The 15,780-nt window shown below is 38.4% G+C and overlaps 1 protein-coding gene across 6 annotated transcripts in view; it reads right to left on the minus strand.

Moving 5' to 3' along the window:
* SPIN1 (spindlin 1) overlaps positions 1–15,780 on the minus strand; it is a 70,000-nt gene that overhangs the window by 41,734 nt on the left and 12,486 nt on the right. For 3 of the 6 annotated variants that reach the window (XM_019721170.2, XM_074330224.1, XM_074330226.1), the window contains exon 2: positions 6,850–7,057. The exons of 1 other annotated variant lie outside the window; for it this stretch is intronic. In XM_019721170.2, the coding sequence (XP_019576729.1) occupies positions 6,850–6,901 (52 nt within the window). In that variant the 5' untranslated portion in view covers positions 6,902–7,057. Of the gene's footprint in view, positions 1–6,849; positions 7,058–14,233; positions 14,367–15,780 lie in introns of all 6 variants that reach the window. 2 more of the 6 variants (XM_074330225.1, XM_074330227.1) reach the window with 2 other exon arrangements.

Here is a 15,780-nt window from a genome sequence, read left to right on the forward strand (position 1 = left end):
GCTACTTACTGTATGATTCTCACTATGACACCCTGGAAAAGATAAAACTATGAAGACAATAAAAACTCAGTGGTTAAAGGTATTAAGAAGTACAAATTGGCAGTTACAAAACAGTCACGGGGATGGAAAGTATAGTATGGGGAATATAGTCAATGATGTGGTAATAACTATGCATGGTGTCAAGAGGGTACTGGATTTATCGGGGGATCACTTTGTAAATTATACAAATGTCTAATTACTATGCTGTACACCTGAAACTAATATAATATTGAATGTCAACTGTAACTGAAAAATGGAAAAAAAAAAGTCATTGATTGCCGGGGTTAAGGGGACATAGCGATGAATAGGCAGAGCACAGAAGTTTTTAGGGCAGTGAAACTGTTCTGTGTGACACTGTAATGGTAGATACATGGCATTATACATTTGTCAAAATCCATAGAATGTGAAACACCAAGAGAGAACCCTAAGGTAAACTATGGATTCTAAGTGACAATTATGTCACAGCATACATGTGTCACAAACATACAGTCACAAATATACAGTCTGGTGTGGGACTCTACCAGTGGGGAAGGGTAGGGAGAGGAAAGGGGTGTATGAGAAATTGTCTGCCGAATTCTGCTATCAACTTAAAACTGCTCTAAGAAAATGAAGTGTATTTTTTTAAAATCCTTTAAAGAAATGAAGAGGTACCAGACTTATTTTTCCATCATGAACACTGGGCTAGGCAACAAGAGGTAAGTGATGCCTTCAAAGTTGAGGTAAAATGATTTGAACCCTGTACCCAGCTAAATTACAATTGACATTTACATTCGTGTATGCATTCAGAATTACATCTCACACAATCTTCTCTCAAAGTTATTGCAGGATACTCTTCAGAAAACTAGAGAGAAAAACATAAACACACAGGTGCTGAGAAACCACAGATAAAACCCAGAAGTGCAGGAGTCCAACAGGAAGTCGGCTGAAACCCACACAGAAGAGCAAGAGAACAGGGACTCAAGGAGGGTTATCTCCAAGTGGCTGACACCACAGAGTAGGGAGATACATTACTCATACCACAAAGGTTGGCAACTCGGACATTTTTAAAAAGAGCTTCTGAAAGTAGAGAAGAAAAATGGGTGAGATAAAGGAAGGACAAAGAGGCCCTTACAAACAAGTAAGACAAGATATTCAGCCTCCCACTTAAAAACTACACTGAGACACCATTTCTCACCCATCAGATGGACAAAAATCCATGCAGTTGACAACATACTACTCTGTCAAGACAATGGGAGACAGAAACACTTACATACTGCCTGCCAGTAGCAATGAAAACTGGCCCAGAGCCCACAGAGGGGGATCTGGTGGTATCTCACATAATAACACAGGCATGTAAAATGTGACTCAGTTCTACTGCTAGAAATCTATCCCAACGACACTCTGGCAAGACATATGGACCAGCCTACTGACTGCAGTTATTATTTCTAATAGCAGAAGAATAGAAAGAACCCAAATGTCCAAATAACTGACTACTGAACAAACTAATATGATACACCAACACAATGGAATCCTATGCAATTGTGTCAAGAGCCATGAGGAAGATCTCTATATACTCCTAAGGAGTGGTCACCAACACATACCATTAAATGGAAAATGCAAGTAAAAGGTGTGTATCCATCCACTGGGTGCGGATGTCAGTTTGTCATCAAGAGTGGATTATATCACCCATCTAAGCATCACAGATTTTCCAGAGAAAACAGAACAAGGTCCTTTACTAGGCAGCTACATCTATCTACTGATTGAAGTTAGAAAAGAAATAGAGCCACATTTACGAAACAAACTGTTCTACGACTCACAAGTTATTTAAACTGTACTAAACCGTAACGGGCAAGAAAACCTACATTACACTCAAACTGTTCTAACAAAAGCTCATTCAGATACATGTTCCAAAATGACCAACTTTTAACTTAACTTTGTGTGAACTCAGATACTGCAAAGATAAAGACCAAGCAAGGTCTGTTCCAGCAACTCACGTGGATTAGAAACACTCACCGACGCGCCTCTACACCACACTCACTGCCTCCATGTCTCAGTTCACTCATTCCTCCCCGCTGAGCACCTTTTCCTCTTGTGAAGTTTCCCTAGGAAGCTTGTCAAGGTGACATTCTCCCTGCTGCTCAGCAAATTTAATAAGTCCATCTTTGAATGACCAGCAATGGTCTCTGGGGGTGCCACTTCAACAGATGGAAAAAGAGTATGACTTTATAACTTTAAGGGAGAAATCAAGAAATCTCATCATACAAGCAAGAAATGTGAAATCTCATCTGTTGAGAAACCCACGAACATGGGCATGTGGAGGCCCCGATAATGCAAGTAAAGTCCACCAGACAACAATGCCCATCTTCACAAACACAGCTTCCAATCAACTTTTCTGTGCCTTGCCTCAGATCACAAGAGATTTAGGGAAAACCTCCAGATGAAACAGAGTAAAAGTAGAGACACAAAGACACAAATAAGAGGCTGAGCTAATTCAAGAAACGCTTTTTAAAACCACAACTTACAGCCTCAGAAGCATAAGCTACTTGTATGCATGAAATAACAACAACAACAAAAACAGCTCCTAGAAATTTAAAATGTTTATTGAAATTTTTTTAAGGTTGGAAAATATAGTAAACTTCCTCAGAAAGAATGGGATGATGGAAATAACTGGAGGTTAAAAAAAAATCTTGAACTGATCTAGGCTTAATATGATCTAGAATCAAATTGTCTTATATTTAAAAACAATTGTGAACACATACGTCTTAAATCCCTGTAATCTGTATTTAATCTTTAAACTCTTGTAATTTGTATTCAACCCTATCATAATATTTAATTAATAGGATGTTTAGCCATGAGGTGTTTTTATCTCTCCGTACACTTAACAAAAAAGCTATCAACTGAAATAAGTTAATAATAAGATTAGAAAATATTTGAAATATTTGGAAATATCCTTAAAAACATTTCTTTAACCGATAAGTTATCTTTTTGTTTTGCTTTGTTTTGTTTTGTTCAATTAAAGTTTATTGGGGTGACAATTGTTAGTAAAGTTAAAAAAAAAAAAAAAAAAAAAAAAAACGACCTAAGAGGCATAACATCCAGGTAGCATGTATTCCAGAGACAAAAGAAATAATGACAGATGTTCAAAGAAATCACAGATTTCCACATGAAAGATGAATCCAAGGACTGAAAAGCCTGAAACAATACATGTGAATAAATGTTAAGTTTCAGAACACATAAAAGACAATTCTTCAAGTTTCTAGTAAAGAGGGGAAAACCACTGGACACAGACAAAGGTTCAGAAATGAAAATGGCATCCAACTTCCTCAAATAGCAACACTGGGATCTCAAAGACAATGAATGGAGTACTGCCTGGAAAATTCTGAATGAAAAGTCATTTCCAACCTAGAATCCTTTACTGAGCATAAGAGTAGAATAAGGACAAGGTTGATGCAAGGTCTCAATAAAAACTTAATTTTCTACATGTATTTTTGAAAAATTATTAGAGACAAGAGATAATTTCAAACATGCACAAAAGAGCATGAACATTCCACTTGCAGCTTTAACAATCAACTCATTCGCTGCATACTCCTGAAGCTTCTGAAGATGTATATGCTTACCCTAGGCGAGAGGCTACACTGAAAAAGGAAAGGCCTGGCATCCAGGAACAAAAAGAAGCCAAAGTATGCAAGGAAAAAGGAATTCCAGGGCGATGATGTTGCAGCAGGTGGAGACCACAAACCACACAGATCAGAAAAGGACAGAAGGCACTAGAAAAACTCTAAGAAAATCACAAACATATGAGTTATCTATCGCACTTAATATGCAGAAAATTATACTGAGAGGAGTTTTATTATGAAGTTATCAGAGGGTTTAAGAGACTCCCAAGTTGCAAAGAAATCTAAGCAAATATAAAAAGAATAACGCAATCACTAAACTCCAGGAAAAACAAAATGCTGTACAAAGAAAAAAGTAATCATACTGCATTACTTGGCTCAAAAGTATTTATATAGTAATTATATAGTAATTATAATAAAAATAATAAATACAATTTTATCCAAGATCTTTATTAGGAGGCTTATGGCAAAAGGAGATGTCATGTGAAAAAGCCAAAACCCTCAACAGATGTCAATACATAATATCTAAAATTGTCCAAAAAGAGAGTAATTTGTGTACTCAGATTATTAAAAAATTTGGAAGTTAAAAAAAAAAATCAACTAATGGAGCTCTTACTTTTTATTATAAATCTCTGGCACAACTTGACATTTTTAACTGAATTTTTATCAATTTGATAAAAATAAAATCAACATTTTAAAAATACTTGAATTAAATATAGCAAAAATTCGTTGTTAAATCTGAGTGTTAGGTACATGGGTATCTATTATTACCATTCCCTGTACCTATACGTCTGATTAAAGTATTTCATTAAAGGAGAAAAATTGCAGCCTTTGGTAAACTAGTAAAAATTGAGGCTAATGCCATGGGGAAAAATAAATGAAAAAAGTTATATAATAAGACTTGCTGCCCAATGTCATTAGATATATATATAAACTATTATTTTAGTAACCAATTAAATTCCATTCTAATTATATAAATAAACCTGTTATTTTTAAAATAGAAATCTCTACTATGTTGAACGCGATATATAAAAAGAATGTAAAAATTCAATTTTCACACTGATCTCTGACTCACACTACGTCAAACACAGCGTCAGGTACGGGACTTGCCTGCCCAATCCATTTACCACAGAGGCGTTTTAAATCCTCCGCCACTCCTCCCATTCACAGAGCACATGCTCCCTCCCTTGAACCTGGGCAGGCACCTTGAGTGCCTCAATGAGCAGAATACAGCAGAGACTCCGACAGAAGAGACCACGCAGGTGTGCCTGTTTCTTTTGGGACACTCCCTCTGGAAGCCTCATGTAAGAAGCCCGGCTACCCCAAGGCCCACCACGGAAGAGATGCCTAGGAGCTGGACCTGTTGAAGCCACCGCGCTTTAACCTTTGAGATGGCACCAGCCTAAGGGCAGAGCTGAGCCTCCATACCAACTCTGGAATGCCTACCTGGGCTTCCTGTTGTGTAAGAGAAAGAAACCCCCCTTTCATGAACTGTCTTTTATTTGTAAATGGGTACATTCATTATTGATATAAGGATTTAAAAGCGACGAGCCTTTGTCTATGTAACAGGAAGAATGATTACGAGAATTTTATAAACAATACTGTAAAGGAGTAAGCAATCTTTCTAAAATAGGATCTATCACATAACCGTGAGAAACAGCATGACCTCATGGTCTAACAGACCAACTAGAATTTACAGAGTACTCACTTTGTCTTTAGCCCTATGCCATATCCTCTGAGAAATAACAAAAAGAAAATATAAGATCAAAATACTGACTAGGATTAACAACCTCTCCCTGGAAAACAGTTAACGTCTCTTGGTTTAACTCCTTTGGCTCCTTATACCACATGACACATCACTTTCATCAGCTTGCTCTCCTAACAAGGTGACTTCAAAATCAGTGAAGAATTTGCAATGGTGTACATAAAAAGAACTTTGGAAAATTACTATTTCAAATAACAGCAACACGGGACACTTCACTGACCAAAAACTTGACAGCAATTTTTGCAACTAATGAGATGAAATAAAAAATATTTTTTTGTGAATAGTACGATGAACAATGCCTTTTATAGAGCAGCTATAATGGGCCAGGCACCCAGCTAAGCACCTGACACACATACGCTCATTTATTTCTCATAACCCCAACAAGTACCGGCACATACCCTAACAGTCCCATTGTTTAGATGAGAAAACCCAAGGTTCAAGAGGATACAAAATGCGCCAGTGTTCTTTTATACAGCTAATGAGAATACGATAGAGCCCAGGAGAGATGGGACTGGAATAGCACACTCTCAGATGCCTTACTGGAAGTCTGTCATCACTACCACAAATTAATCTTACTGACAAATATTGAACAGTTACATCAATATTATCATTCTAAAAGAGAAACTAAAATAAAAAAGAGATAAGGGGTACTTAAAACTCAGAATCCCTGTGGCTCTTCTACAAAAAATTCCAAATACTATATTTAATAAACGTAAGAAATAGTTCTAAATCACACTGCAACCATTTCTGTCAGATTAAGAATTTTGCTAGCATAACTCTCAAACTCATTTATCAAAGAACCTTAAAATGTTACGATAAACTTTTTCAACACTCAAATGTATTTTTGAAAAGGAAAAGAATCTGAGTCCTAAAGAAAATATCACTTACCTATTTTATAGTGTAGCCTGTAAAATTTATCTTTGTTTTGGGGGTAGATGAAAATCATACAAAGTCTAAACTTCTAGTTATATTAGCTGTGTGCCACATACATAAGAATAATTTCTATTAAATAGTCATTTCCATGCATTTCATTCTAGTAAAGTTATTTCAAATATACAAAAACTCCGAATCTATCTTTTTCCCTTCAAATTGCTATAAATAACCTAAATCTTACTAAATCTAATACTCATCTAGTTGCCTCACTGTCACTTCTTTCAAAAAGAAATGACAAATCCTTTACATACTATAATCCTATTCACTAGGTATTTACATTCACTTGCTAAATTTATTGGCCATCTATAACTTGCTAGAAGGTGAGACCACTGGGCAAAAATTATGACCCCCGCCTCTCAAAAAACTAAACCTGTTTTTTCGCATGTATGTGTATGAAATACTGGAAACCACAACGCTTTCAAAAGATCAAACCACTAGGAATTATGTGACAGTATTCCTCAGTTTTACACCTCTTTTCAGTTTGTTGCACTAAGGTATGCAGAGAACTGCACTGCCTACCTGCATCAGCTCTGGACCGCTGGCCAGGTGTCTTCCCGAATGGGGTCTTCATTCATCTGTATTTAAGTGAGCAGCAGAGCTGCTGAACTAGGGTGAAAATTCAATATGCTCCAATTTGAAACTGCACAGAATTTCAATGTTCTTGTTAATCCATCATCCAAGTGCCTCTTTTACAAGTTCAGCAAAAATACGTGAAATCATAAGCACTCTGTAAAATAGTGAAATAATAGTTCATTACTACAGCATCACAAGAGCAAAATTATCCGAGTAAGCCATCAAATGTGACATCAAATTTCAAACATAACATTAGCTAAAATGCACCCTGCCCAGAAGCAATTAACTTTTATTTCCTCAGACCTGGGTGCCTGGGACAGCTCAGTGAGAGAGAAAAGGAGGCGCTGGACCCTTCCATGAGTAGGTCTGGGGCATTTGCAAGCCCCGAAGTACAGTTCCTCAGAGGACACAGCATAGTATCTGGCTTCCTCCACAGTTGCTCGACCCATTCTGCTGTCAAGGTCAGAAAAGGGTGGATGCTGGCTGGGGTGCCAGAAGAAATTCAGACTGGCATGAATGGCCCACCTCCTTGGTGGGACACAAAGACCTATCGCATGGGGGTGGTGACATGTGAGGTCAGGGTGGAGGAAAGGTGGAATAACAGCTGGAGAGGAGACAGCACAGGAGTCAAGTTCAAGACAGAGCCACAGCTCAGTGGAAGGTCAGCAGGCCAGCGCCTTGGGCAAGAGAAACAATTACAGCCAACAAGACTTTACAGTTCACTTTCTGCTCCCAAGCTTCCAGAAAACAAAGGAAAAGACCAAGTAACTTTGAAGGAGCCTCAAAGAAACTTCCACTCATGCAAAAGTTAAGATATCTTATAGAAGCAGTGTATCATTTAAGCCAATTTGGTTCCAGTTTCAGTCCACATAGTAAAACATATATGGAGACATATTCTCATAAAACACAAAAACCCACATGACTACATTCAGTTCTCATGTATTAGTCTTAATGTCTGTAATTTATAGCCATGTGTTCACAGGTTTAAGAATTAAAGGCAATGCTGAATTAATTTTCTAGAGACTAAAATGTAACAAAATAGTTAAAATAATTAAAAAGCCTAATTAATGAGGAAGAGAGGAATTAGTTTGGTAAAAATTCTTAACCATGTAAAACTTTTATTATTCAAAGATGATAGATTTAAAAGGGAATGGATTGTATAATTCATCAATGAATATTCACTGAATGCCTACTGTTTCGAGTTTAGGTAGGAGGAGAGAGACAGTACACAAGTAAGTAAGGAACATAAATAGCGTCTCAAGTGACGGTAATTCTGATGAAAACCCAAGAGCAGCATCTTTTCTGGAGGTAACTCTTTCCTGTTCAAGGTCCCAAGTGCTCTTCCTAAGAGCTGCACCAGCCTGCCTCACGGCCCCAAGCCGAGGGCAGTGCTGCCAGGACAACTGGCGGGTAACCCATCTTTTCCTAAGAGTCCATCTAACAGCCACGCAAGCCTACATCCCTCTGCCGTGCTCAACACCAGACCTCTCAGCTTCCCTCATTCAAGGCTCCCACACTGATCTCCCCTGACCTCCTGGGACCATCCCTGTCTGTGCAAACTCTCCACTGTCTTCTGGAAGGCTGTCTGCCTTTAGCGAAGTCTGTCAGGTGTCCCATCACCCTGCAGCTCTCTCAGTGCTGTTGTGTGTACTCCCCACTGTCTACACTTACACACTATCTCCTGCCTGAATCCCCCACAGGGAGGCCTGTGCGCCAGAACTCGCAGGGCAGCAGCCCCTTTAGGCTGCAGCCAGGTACCTATCAGGCCTCTAGTCATCTGCCCACACCGAGGACTCTGGTACCTGCTGCACCTGTTTTTCTACCACTATCATCACAGCCTTGGCAACATGTGATCCTTTCAACAACCTGTCCCCTCAGTTCTTCAACATCCTTACTTCAGACGACCGCCCCCTCCAGCCACCTATCTCCTGTCACAAGCGACCATTCACCACCTGTACGACTGCAATACCTCTGGAATCTTGGCTGCAAGCATCTAACACTCAGTGCCACCTCTGATCATTCCACTTTTTAAAACTAACACCCCTTGCTTAACAATTCTTTGGTGCAACCATTACCTCCATCGTGACCATTTTGTCTTTGTCCCCTTGTCTACCCTGGGGACTGACTGAGATCCATGGACAGTCAACCACTACAGTGACTTCCTTGCTTTTCTCCATTTTCTCCCTCCTCTTCTTGTCACTTTGGTGGCGAAACCATAACCCAACTCCCTGCCTACTATGCCTACAACTTAAGCTGGTAACTATGGCTGAAAAACCGCAAACTTATAATCTCATGCCTCAAGTGACCATTCAAGAATACCACCCCAATGTCAGCAAATGAGCTTGTTATCTGCTAGGAAAACAGAAGCCAACAAATGAGAACTACTCACCTTCCCACCACCAAATTCACCATTAATTGCTATCCCCTGCTGATACAGTAACATGATTGTTTAAATTCAATCCTTTCACTTGTTTTATCAATCCCATCTCTGTCTTCTGTATCAATTTCTCTCCTACCACTATAATATTCCCATCAGCATATAATAAATGATGTAATTCCGAACTTTAAACAATGTCCCATGACACCGCTCCTTTTCTCCACTTCTATTTACTTCAGACTAAGGAATATTTTAACCTACACAAATGTCAATGTAGAGCCTACCTTAATAAATTACATTGGTTCTGTAACAAGACGAATTTAGCCCACCACCATTCTTATGCGTGTGCTTTCTCCTCACTACACTTAAGCTTATTTTGGTAATACTTTCTATTGTGCGTTAAAATTTTCAGGTTGAACTCGTTAATACGTTTTTACAGTATAAGATATAAATTGAAGAGTTGCAATGGGGGAAGGACACAAGGAGCTTTTTTGAACAATATAAGAACGTAAAACTTCAGATGAAAGTCCTCCATTTTTGACTTGCAATTAATATTCCAACTGCCAAATCTTATCCCAACTCCTGTAAGACCAGAAAGAAATGTATAGAGACTAAGTGAAAGGAAAACACTGAAGCTTGCTAACTAATGAAACCGTGGCTTCATTTTGCTTCAATAGTTACCATATAATGCTTTGAAAATTGAGATGAATTGGAGTTTTCCTGAAACAAACCTCACTCTCTTTTGACTGGAAAGGGCAAAACTTAATTTTTTCATTTTATAAAAAACATACTATTTTTACCTTAAGTTATTATACTAAAGTGCTTAATTTAGTAAATAAGACAAACTGAGGGGGAAAAATTTAAACTTTACATGCTGATAGCAAAATCTCACTTCTAGGATAGCAGGAATTATACGTACAAGTTTTTTCAAATATTACAAAAAATGTTCTTAAATGGAGCTTAACTTCAAAGCCATAAAAAAAGACAGTCGTGTATTCCGAAGAGACCCCCCATTAGGCTGAGGAGAACAATACTGCACAGCACCACAGGATGACCCACAATTACCTGATAAATGCTCCCTCACGACAACGGAGGGACCAAACCACTCAGCACCACTAACAGTGAGCACGAACACTTTACAGAGGCGCATGCTCCAGATGTGATATGACGTGGAGGACACTGCATCACTTAGAGCGCATTCTTGTCCAAAGTGCTGTATCTACATCTACTCGACTCTAGAGCTAATTTACAGTTTACAAGAAATACAGGTGATACAGGAGCAAGTGAGAAGTTTCTACAAGACCAGTGAGCCATACTCTTCAAAAAGTCATTATCATATGAAAAAAGGTAGACATAACTGCTCGAGATTAAAAGCAACTAAAGGGAGACAATAATTAAACCCTAAATGGAGAAATAAAAGCTATTGGAAATATTTAAGACAAATGGGGAATTTTAAACAGGGGCTAGTGTATGAAATTATAGAATTATTAACCTTTAAAAGCATGATAATTACATTGTGGTTATGCATGAGAATGTACTTATTCTTAGGAAATACAAGTTGAAATTTCTAGAGGTAGATTCAGAATGTCTGCTGTGAATTTCAAAAGGTTCACAGAAAAATGATACATACACAAAGAATAAAGAGAAAATGGCAAATAATTTTGAATCTGGCGAAGAGCATACTGTTATTCTTTTAACTTTTATTTCAATTTGAAATTTTTCATAATAAAAAGCAGGGGGGGGATCATGATTTCCCTTTGCTAAGTCCATCTTTATTAAATATAGCTAACTATCCAGCCTTGCAATTTCACTAAATCATCTTTAAAATGCGTCATTGTGGAGGCGAGACTGTTCCATGACATGACTGCTGCTGAGCCCTCAAGCCAGATCGGGACAAGAGCAGAGACTGCCTGACCAACGCCTCCCCGATGCCCCACGGTGTGCTGGTTCCTGGCACAGGCTGCTGCCCTGCCCTGCCCTGGGCAGGCACATAAGGAATTCTGCCTTATTGGGGTGGGTCCCGCAGCAGTACCCTTCACAGGCTGCCCTGTCCTATATAACTCCTCAGGACCTGCCATGCGGCAAGGAGGATATCCATGTTGTCTTGCCTCCGCCTCAAGACGCACCTCCTATGGAAGTTCCCTTAATAAACTCTTGAAGAAATGCTGGAGTTGTTAGCCTCTTTTTTGGTCTATCAGCCTCCCAAAATTTTCCCAGCAGTCCTGAATTTAATTTTGAAACTCAAAATTCTCAAAGAAGGTCACGAGATGCTCATAAACTTTCGCAGAAAAACAAGTGTCCCAAAGTACACACTGTGTGTGCACTGTGGTACATGATCAACTCACAGGCTCCTCACAACCACCAGAAAGCACAAACTATAACTGTTCTATTTTGGAAATTCAAAAACCACTTCACAAAAGTTAAAATAGCTCACGCACAGTCACACAAATTGCAAGTAGCATTGCTGAGATAAATTTCCTATTTTAAAAACACATAGATAGCTCCCACAAAGGAAGACGGCACGACAAAAATCAATGCCACCGTATCCTGTCTCCATCCAAAAAGGTTAAGAAATGGTGTTTCAACATTTCAGATATAAAAGCAGTAATAAACAAAATAAAAATTACATATCAAAATATTTGCTGCCAGCTGTCATCACCAAACGCTGTTTATAAAAAGAACTTTCTAAAACTATTAAAGTAAAAATGCTAAGTCCCAAAGAGGTACTGACACCTGGATCACTAATGTGAAAAGTACACAGGAGCACTGATGTTCAAACACGGCAAGTGTAAGCTGAAGCCGGGCTGCCAACACGTTGTGTTCCAGTTGTTTTCACAGAGGGGTCAACATGGTAACAGGAATGTGTTATCACAAATATCTAAATGAAGGACATATGGATAAAATCTGAATAGGACCTAAATACTAAAAAAAAAATAATTTTCTCAATTATGATATTGGCGTTACAAAGAAAAATACCTATTTTAACAAGTCTCATGATGTCTGAAATTTACTGTACCTTTCAAATAGCTTAACAACAAAACATGTTAATACAGCACAATATTAGCAAATGAATGTCAATGGAGGGTACATTTACATAATTCACTTACAGTTTCAAGTTTTCTATGTACAGGAAATTTCATTTTAAGTTTGGGGGAAAACAGCAGACAGAGGAGAGTAGCCACACTTGGAATTGGTGGCAACACAGACTTACTGTAGGTGTTCAAAAGTCTGTAACCTATTTCCTAAGTTATTATTTTTCAAAACAGATTAAGATGACAAAATATTTATAATTACTGAATCTGGATGGTGAGCATACAGATGTTCAACAGCCTACTTCAACTTCTCTATATGCTTAAAAATTTTCACAATAAAAATTCAGAGGCAGAGTCAATGGTTTTAGATTTTGTAAATCTGGAAAGAAAAAGCAATGGAATACAACTCAAAACCTTCCTAGGTACCTAGAAGAATTTACCAGCAAGTGCAATCACAAATGCTTCAGTGGATGGCACCTAAAAATTACATTCTAGAAGCCTCCAGTATAGGCTGTCCCTTTGCCTAAAACCTCCTCAATATTAAAATAAAGGACTCTGGGCGGCCGGATGGCTCAGTTGGTTAGAGCGCGAGCTCTGAACATCAAGATTGCCGGTTCAATTCCCACATGGGCCAGTGAGCTGCGCCCTCCTCAACTAGACTGAAGCTGGAGTTAGCGTCCTTGGTCAACAATGCACTGACTCTACTTATTGTTACACACCCACATTCAGGAGGGTGCTGGGACTGACTCCCTGGAAGAGAACTAGAGCTTCTGAGGCCCTCCCAGACCTCACCATACGTGTTTCTTGTTTTGGCTGGTCCTGATTTGGATCTTTTTCTGCTATAATAAAACTGTAATTCATAAATATGGCACTTTCTTGAGTTCTGTGAGTTCTAGTAAATTGTTGAACCTAAGAGGGTCATGAGAACCCCAAATTTGTAGCCAGCTGGTCAGAAATGTGTGTGGCCTGGGGAACTCCAAGCTTGTGGCTGGTGTCTGCAGTGAGGGCAGTTTTGTTGGAGGTCAGTGCCTCAGCCTGTGAAGTATATGACCTCACTCCTAAGTAGCTAGGGTGTCAGAACTGCACTGCAGTGACACACAGATCTACAATGCTCTCTAGTATTGGCTATTATCAATTATTTGTTGGTCAATATGTGAAAGGGGATAAGTCAGAGACCATCTCAATATACTTTTTGATAAGCATCAAAACTTGTCATTTTAATATCTTAATATATAAAATTTTTATCTGTATGTTAACAATAGTCACTTAACATTACTAAAGTCACGTTACTACATTAAACTTGTTTTCATAATTTTATAACTATTTAAAAATAATTGATTTCTTTTGTGATCCCTTGTATTTTATTTATTGTATTCAGAAACATTCTCGGAAAGTACCCATAGGTTTCAGACTGCCAAAAGGTCCATGGCCTAACAACCCCCGCCTAAAACCACTGGTAACAAGCCTAAAACCACTGGTAACAAGCAACTATGAATCCATGTTGGGTCTTCAAACGCCACCTGCAGACACCAATGCTAAAAATGAACTCCTGGTAGGGATGAACTAATAATTTAGCTACTCTCCTGAAAGCTAAAAAAAATCAAACTGAAATCTAAAAGAACACCCCTAACAGAAACTACCAGGAACCAGGATTCTTTACTGGAATGGCTAATTCCAAGTCAGAGGTGGGAAATGAGAAGCCTAGAACACCTCTGTCATGCCTGGCAGAAGCCAGGAAGCATTCAAAGCCAGAAAGACAGACATCACTGGAGTGGTGTCAAAGAAACAAAGGGGGTTGTTTTACACTATTTTCTTGACTTGTGCATATGATCGAAAACTTCCAAGACAAAAATTTTACACTGACACATACACTAAAACTATGCTTGAAGGCCTCAAAGAACTTAAAAATAGTAGTACTCACAAAGGCACGATCTAGGGAAGTAAACGCCACATTTCGAACCACTTTTACGCCCGAGAGCAACTGCCAAGTGTTAAGGGACGGCTGAAAGGCTGACAGCTTTGAAAGGTGTGGGGCCAGAGGCGAGCACCAGGACCTACCAAAGGAAGGAGAGGACTGGTGAACTCATGTCACAGGAGCTGGAATCCTAAATTGCTTGCAGGAGACTGGAGGAATTGTAAGAAGCCAGGCTAAGAACTGCAGCCCAGCTACAACTCATCTTTACCCTAAAACTGAACTGAGGTGATCTCAGACTGTCCACTCCCTCAGATGCCTGGCAGAAGCAAGCATATATCCACTCTAGGAATATCATCCTAAACCCCAATTATTTCAAATAATTTTGAAAACGTAATCTCCTGCATATGCACACATGCACAATCTAATCCACAAGGAGACAAAATAAAAACTTGCCGAAACAACAAAATAAGAAACCACAAAAAGCAGACCCATAGGGGCGCCAATTATCGCAGTGGCAAAATCACAATTTAAAACTGGGGGAAGGAGAGTACAGAAATAACGAAAATTATTAAACGAAAAAAATTAGAAAGTTGTATAAGTATTATGGTCAAAAAGATAAGACATAAGATAGAAAACTTTGGTAGAAAACGATCAAAGAATCAGATTTTCCAAAAGTTGAAACAAAAAAACCCCAATAAACTCAACAGATGAGGTTAACAGCAGGCTAATCTTGTTTAAAAAAAAAAATAGTGAAAGAGAGATCAGAAGAAAATATCCAGAATGAAGCATGGAGAGGTAAAAGACTGGGAAGGCTAACACGCATTAAAATGGGCTCTCAAAAAGGGTAGGGGACAGGGCACCAGAAACATGTTAAAACATAATGCCTGCAAACTTTTCAAAACAATAAAAGGCATTACCACAGGTTCAATTGGACCTATAAACACAAAATAAAAAAATATATACAGACACATCATAGTAAAACTATTGAAAAAAAAATCGTAAGTCTGAAGTAAAAAAGAGGTTCCATTCATGGGAGCAAATATTAAACTGGCAGTTTACCTATCTTCCAGAAAGAATAGAAGCTGAGGATGTAATTCAATAACTTCTTTCAATGCCTTAGAAGAAAACTGACAAGTTAGGATTCTGTATACATCAAAAATATCCTTCAAAAAGGAAGATCAATTTGAGACATATTTAGACTAACACATGCTCAGAGAATTCACTATCAGCAATCACACAACAGGTGGGAAACCTAATGCATTCTTCAGGCAGAAGGAAAATATTTAAAGATGGAAGGGTTGGAATTACAGCAAGGAACGAAGAGCAAAGTGGGTAAATCTACAAGGCTATTGACTGCACAAATTAATAATATCTTAAGATAAAATACACACAGAATTTTAACACTACAACAGTGGTATGCAAGTGAAAATAAGATAAATGTTAAGTGCCCAGGAAAAGAAATAACCAAATATTAGATTCTGATAATGCAAAGATGCATGTTTTAGTAACTTTCAAGAGGGAAAAATATAAAAATTAAACACACGGAGGAAGGC

Source organism: Rhinolophus sinicus, linkage group LG04 (assembly GCF_036562045.2).
Source record: "Rhinolophus sinicus isolate RSC01 linkage group LG04, ASM3656204v1, whole genome shotgun sequence".
Lineage (NCBI taxonomy): Eukaryota > Metazoa > Chordata > Mammalia > Chiroptera > Rhinolophidae > Rhinolophus > Rhinolophus sinicus.